This window comes from Bos grunniens, chromosome 21, assembly GCF_055505025.1.
Source record: "Bos grunniens cultivar Pamir isolate PY7600 chromosome 21, Bosgru_T2T1.0, whole genome shotgun sequence".
Taxonomy (NCBI): Eukaryota; Metazoa; Chordata; class Mammalia; order Artiodactyla; family Bovidae; genus Bos; species Bos grunniens.
Window position 1 is genome coordinate 9,278,656 of NC_141185.1, and position 6,898 is coordinate 9,285,553.

A 6,898-nucleotide genomic window follows, 5' to 3' on the forward strand; every position below is an offset into this window, starting at 1 on the left:
CTGCAGTCCATGGGGTCATAAAGAGTCGACATAACCGAGTGACTAAACAACAATTACATTTCAAAACCATAACCAGCATTATTAAGCAGTAACCAGCTCATTACAAAACCTCTAAATCTTAAAATCTGGTAATCAAAAACTCTCAGACGTCACCCTTCTTAAAGATTACCTAATACACTGTTTTTCATTGACAACAAAAAACGTCTCTATATCAGGTGTGTCCATTCCTCCAGACAGTTCAAAACCCACCAGAGATGCCGCGCTGACACCACCATTGCCAACAGCAGCCTGGGACAGCTGTCAGCTGTTACTATACATCCGCAGTTCTCAAACTTTTGGGTCTTAGGACTCTCTTACAACTCATGAAGACTCAAATAAGCTCAAGTTTACGTGGATTACGTCTGTCGCTGTTTAGTGCATTAGAGATTGCAACGGAAATTTTAAATGCCAATTCATTTAAGTGACAAGAGATCTATCATATGCCAACGTAAATGATTTTTTAAAAAATAACTGTTTCCTAAAACCAAAGATTTAGTGAGTATAACACTATTCTACATTTTTGTAAATCTCTTTAATTCTGGTTTAATCAAAAACAGCTGGATTCTCATATCTGCTTCTCCATGCAATCCTTTTTGATAAATTGTTTTCGTAGATGCACAAGAAGAAAATGGATTTACACCACTGTAAGTGGAAAGAAAGAGTATTTTAAGTCTTTTCAAATAACTGTGGATATTCTTCTTTAATACTACACCAAAATGCCCCAAGTGGTAATTTCTTAAAGCCTAGTTACAATATGAAAGCAGAAACCACAGCAAAAAAACCCTTTGTATTCGAGTATTAAAATCCATTGGTCCATCCTGCACTTACACCTGCCTTCCAAATGTTGACACATTTTTAAAAAACCACAGTATTTTTAAAGTGTTCATTAATATCACCATCAAATCAGAAATATTTTTAATTATTGGAGGCTGACAAGTTCACAATGGCAGAAACAAGCATTACAAAATTCTAAGTTTTGCTTGAAAGCTCAAATTTTATCACTGACTACATTGTCAGTTGTTTTCCCTAAAGACAGACTCCATTTTTCAATCAAATGCTAAGCTGTCAAGTACGAACATCATGGTTCATCACTTGTTCTTTGAGGTATAAACAGAACTCCATACGAAAAGCACTAGCTTAGCTCACAAATCAACCAGGTGAGCTCTTCACAAAACCACCATCCTTCTTTCTAGCAGTTTAATGTGTACTTTCCATTTTATCACAACATATTTAAAAGACAAATTCAAGGGCCAAGAGTCGTAGTAAAATTAAAATTTTTACTGCTTCATCAAGGACTTTTTTTTTTTTCAAACTGTGTGTCTGTGTGCATGGGTGCAGTGAAATAACATAACGACAACTAGAAGGATACGGCACCTCTGCCTCAATTCTTCCTAAAGCACAATCATCATTACAGCACCGGTGCAAATATCAACAGACTAAAAAAGACATAACACCTCAACCCTGTGAACAGTTTGGATTTTATGTACTCTCTAAGGATCAAAGACCCCCAACGTCCAGACTTCCATAGGTCACACTCTGAAAACCACTGCTACACAATATTACTATCCACCAAATGGTCCCAGTTCTAGCTCTTATCGCTACAGGAAACTACTCCAATTCCCCTCTTTTTGGTGACAACTCCAAGTATCTGGAAGAAAAGCTATTGTCTCCCGCAAACTCTTGCTAAATATCTCTTCCAATAAAATCCTAAAAATGTGGCATGAATATTAAATCATTGATAATGTTTATTCTCCTTGAAGTCTTTTTCATTACCAGTGATAGCCAGAAGTGAGCTGAAAAATAAATAAAGATCTGACCAGCACAGAATAAGGCAGAAATTGGAATATAGTTCCCATACGGTATTATACTTTATATTAATGCAGTGGCTCTCAACAAGATTTTGGTCCCCAGGGTACACCTGGCAACATTTGGACACATTTGTGGTTGTCATTACCAGAATATGGGGAGTGGGAATCCTGAAATCTAGAGGTCAGGGATATTGTTAGACACCCTACAATACACATGACAGAATTATCAGCCTAAAATATCAATAGTACCAAGATGAGAAATACTGTGTTAATGGATCTAAAGACTATCAAAAATCTTGGAAACTTCATCACCATGGCTCTTAAACCATGTCAGCTTTTCAAAATTATATGTGCAATTAGGTATGCTTTGGGACAATATATGGGAGACTTGTTCACAATGTTTTCTAATGATTTTCTAATGACCTAACTTCAATAATCTGTTTTGATTTTATCCATTCTGACAACTTATCTATGGTCTATACCTTAACCCCATCCCCCATACAATTTTAACAGCCATACTGAACATGTAACTGGAAGTCAAACACAATACAGTTTGAAAATCACAATTCAAAACATGAAATAAAATTAGTGACACCAAAACATGAAAAACAAAGCAAATTAATGGGGGGTAGGGAGCCTATTTAACTTGGCTGTCTTTGGCCTTTCCAGTTTATTTCAAAAGGGCTATAGTACACTTAGGGTTAAAAATAAAAGAGGGACAGCTAATGAATATCTGTCCACATTTCAAGAAACACACTAGAAAGGCAATATCCATGTGTGGGAATCTGCTGCCTTCACTGTGTCTCCCATTTTAAACATTTGAACTAACTTCCCAAGAATCTGAAGCACTTAGGTCTTTAAAAGAAATGTATACTTCCCTTCCCCAATGTTGGGAAAAAGTAGGTATAAAAGAAATATCAATTTCTAAAATAATTTCATTAAACCACTTTAAGAACACATTTCGTATTACTGGTCAATGTTTAATACTGACATGATGGATTATCAGAAAGAGAAGTCCTTTTTCAAAAACAGCAGTAAAATGTGAGCTAACACAGAGTCACATGGCATTATTGCAAACATTAAGGTTGACTTTAATAGCTGAATTGAAAAATGCCACAAAAATCCTGCTAAGACTCGGTTCTCCTAGTGACCCTTTTTATCGTTCCATAAAAGGAAGAAATCAATTAACAGGGACCTTGCAGATTACAAGACTCTAGGTCTATATATTTAATTAAAACTAACAAATATTCTCATTACAGAAATAATATGCGATGAGCCTCTTAACAAAATGACTGGAATGGGTGAGAAGGAGCGTGAAATTCTTTTCTAAAATATCGTGTAAAGTACGACAGGTGTGTTTAATGCCTGTTTCAAAGTTAGAGCCTCACCTGTAAAGAGAGACACACACGTATACGTACATAAATAAAACTGTAAAACTATAATCACATATATTTGCAGAAAAGTTGATTTTACTAAAAACAAAACCTGAGGCGCTACAGTAGGTGTCAGAAACCCTAAAATTTCTCTTCTGCCTTGAAGCAAAATTTCAAGGGTCGATTACATGCCTGGGGGCTACAACGAAGAGAACGCCTCAGCCCTTCGTTTCTTACCCTTGAATCTTCAAAAATGGAAGAAATGCAGTCTCACTATTTAGGCCTCTGCACTGCTGTGTATATACGCAGGGAAAAAAGGCTGTAATCTTTCTATCAACAATGAGTTCTCAAATTACATCCCAGTCTTTCAAAGAGAAAAAGAGAACTTAAAAAAAAAAAAAAAACCAAAACTCTACAAGGGAAAGAAAGTAAAGGATGTAGGCCTAGTAGGATTAAAAGCCGAAGACGAACTACATAAGAAAAAGTCTACCATCAGAAAAACAAAAAGTTATATCACTGCAGATGGAGAGAAACGGAAGCAGGAAGAACTCCGGCGACCCTATCAAAACAAAACCGGGAGAGCAATACGTAACGCAACGCCTTTCGATGGGGGCGCCCGGGAAAATACCCCTTTTCCGGGGACTGGAAGACTGGAGGGTATTGGACCGGGTGGAGGGGAGAGAGGTTCCAAACAGCAGGGCTCGACGCTCAAAACTGGGTTGGTTGGTTTGTTTTTTAACTCGTGTTCATGCAAGCTGGGACGTGGAAGTGGGTTAACACTGGCGCACGACGTGGGCCAACTTGGAAACGGTGAGGAGACGTAGGCCGGGAAGAGAAGCAGCGGAATGAGCCCGCCAGGCGCCGGGGTGGGGGCGGGGGGGCCAAGCCCGAACCCCGAGTGCAGACCCCGCAAGGAGCAGGGCCTTCCGCCCGGGCCGCTGGCCACCGGGTTTTTTTTTCTTTTTTTCCCTCTCGCCTCCTTTCTATTATCGGACCAAGCGCGAGCAGTCGAGTTAAAGAGGTTCCTCCGGCCCTTTCCGGAAGGGGAAGGCCCCCGGCCCGACAGCCGCCAAAGCCAGGAAAGGAGGTGGGGGTGGGAAGCGGGAACGGAGCACAAGGGGGAAGTGAGGCGGCGGGCGGGAGAGAGGAAACAGGAAGAGCCCCAGTCCTGCCGGCCTCCCCCGCGGGGCGAGGACCCGGCTCCCGCGACCCCTCCCCCTCCCCCGACGCCCCCCAAGGCCCAGTCGGCAAGCGAGAGAAAACAGAATACAAATCACTTACAACGGCATCGTCTCCTGCGCCGGCACCGCCCAGTCACTTCCCCCCCGCAACCGCCGCCACTGCCGCCCTGGGCATGATCCACTGAGGCGGGAGGGAGGGGGGCGGGGGCCTGCCTTAGCCCTGGGTCCTACCCCACTCCCGCACCCGCTCCCGCCGCTTTAAGCGCTTCTCCTCCTTCCCCTTAGTCCTAACATGGCGCCCGAGCGCTACCACAGCAACGTTCTAGAATCGGTGACGTCACCACGCACGCCGGGCGCGCGCATGCGCGCAGCAGCCGCTCGACGCCGCGAAGCCTCACGGGAAGGGTAGTTTAATAGCCCGCTGGCGCCCCAGCGACTTCCGGCTGGCGCCCTAGAAACTTCCGCCCGGATCCCTTTCCGCGATTGCAGTCCGGGTGAGGGACAGGGTGAGAAAGGCGAGGAGTTTTTTCTCTGAGCGACGGAGGGGAGCGGGTGTCCCCTCTTGCCGGGCCGGTCTCGTCGCCTATGCGGCCCGGACTGCGCGCGCCAGGGCCCGGAGAGGGGCGTCGCTTCTGGTGCATTGTGAGGTCGCCCAGGTCTCGCCGCCCGAGGTCGCGCTGCTACTCGGACCGGTCGGTGGAGGCGCTTGGAGGGGCCCGAGGCGCCCGCGCGGGCCCATCACCTGCCCCGGGTGCCAGTCGAGCGCGGGGCTCCGCACGGTGTCACTAAATTGTAACAAGTCACTCAGCCTGTCCTTACTTTTCTGAAGAGTGAGTGTCTGCCTGCTTCCCGGGGGACTGGCGCCTGTTGAATGCGGTAATGGACGAGGGGTGCTTGGCATAGCCAGCAACAGAGAGGGGCGCAGGGTCACCGCTAGGACTCTCCTGCCGTGATAGACTCAGTTTAACTCTGCGTGGGGCCTTGGAGTTGTTCTGCCCACTCATGTGTACGCAGGCGCTCGAGAAATAACTGTTGAGTGAATAGAAGTTTGAAGGCTAGGACTCAGATGACCGCGGCTTCGGGAACACGAGCTCATTTTTTTTTTTTTTGACAGCTGGGCCCTGGAACTCACTAATAAAGCTGTCACTCAGTAGAAACGTAGGTGGCCGTAATCCTTGGAATGATAGCAAAGGCCTTTTCGCCTCCAGTTTCCCCAAGGCTATGTTTTTTTCAACCCATCTGTCCCTAAGCGGTCACTACTAATCTCCAGCCAAAGTTTCAGAAAGAATGCCCCAGACTGACTGGACTCTGATTCTCCTTCCTTCGAATTTAGAACGCATTCCAGAGCGTCACACAGAGCTTAATGGAGGGCAGGGGAGCAGTCAAATAGGGGAAATTAAAGTTCTAAAGAGCAGTCAAATAGGTAAAATTAAAGTTCTGAATTCTTTAAACATGTTAATATGCCCTTGTAAATTCTCAGGAAGTCTAACCAAAGATTTCCCTTTTTTTCACCAAACGTTGAGTGGGATTGGAAAACCACAAGGGTCTAAAACCCACATTGTCCAATAGGGTAGCTGTTTGTCACAGGTGGCTTGCAAACATGTGAAATGAGGCTAGTCCGTTTAAGATATGGTGTAAGTACAAATCACATGTGATGTCAAGAGATAATAGTATGAACAGAAGAATGTGAAATACCTCACAGTTTTTTATATCTTGATTTAAATAGAATGCATTAAAAATATGAAAATTCCAACTGTTTCTTTTTCATTTTTAAAATGTGACTACTAGGAACTTTGCTGGTGGTCCAGTGGGTAAGACTTTGTTCACAGTGCAAGAGGGCCTGGATTCCATCCCTGGCCAGGGAACTAGACCCCACATGCCTCAACTAAAGAGTGCATGAAACAAGTGACAGCTAAAGATCCTGCATGTACAACTAAGCTCCAGTGCAGCCAAATAAACAAACTGTGACTGCTACAAAAATATAAATTACATATGTGGCCCTCAATTGTACTGAGTAACAGTAGCCTGGAGACAGACTTGTGTTTTATTCCAGTTCTACTTGTTAGGCCTTAGCTCTTGTGGCTTTAGTTGGGGGCCCAGTAATAGACTTGTCTTTAAATTTTTTGAAAATCTAAGCTCCAGTGAAATTAATAACATGTTTATAAGTTGCTCATAAAAATGGGCACTGATGATGGTCAAATACTGACCCACTTAACCTTACATTCTGAATGAGTGGGAGCAGATAAATATGTGAATGTATAAGGGAATTATAGAATAAGAATAAAAATAGATCAGTTCAACTTTAGATACTGTGGTCAAACAGTCTTTCAGAGGAGACAACTGTTGACTTGAAAAAGATGCACACCGTGAGAGTTAAGTTTTATTTGGGGCCAAATGAGAACTGCAGCCCAGGAGACAGCACCTCAGATAGCTTGAAGAAACTGCTCCAAAGGGGTAGTGCGGGAAGGTCAATATATGTGATTTTGGTGAAGGAGGA

The 6,898-nt window shown here is 43.8% G+C and overlaps 1 protein-coding gene across 6 annotated transcripts in view; it reads right to left on the bottom strand.

Moving 5' to 3' along the window:
• The window catches only part of PAPOLA (poly(A) polymerase alpha), a 50,355-nt gene extending 45,657 nt beyond the window's left edge, over positions 1–4,698 (bottom strand). For all 6 annotated transcript variants that reach the window (XM_086363046.1, XM_086363044.1, XM_086363041.1 and 3 more), the window contains exon 1: positions 4,502–4,698. In XM_086363046.1, coding sequence (XP_086219172.1) covers positions 4,502–4,509 — 8 coding nt within the window. In that variant the 5' untranslated portion in view covers positions 4,510–4,698. The remainder of the gene's footprint in view (positions 1–4,501) is intronic.
• Between the last annotated feature and the right edge of the window lie 2,200 nt (positions 4,699–6,898).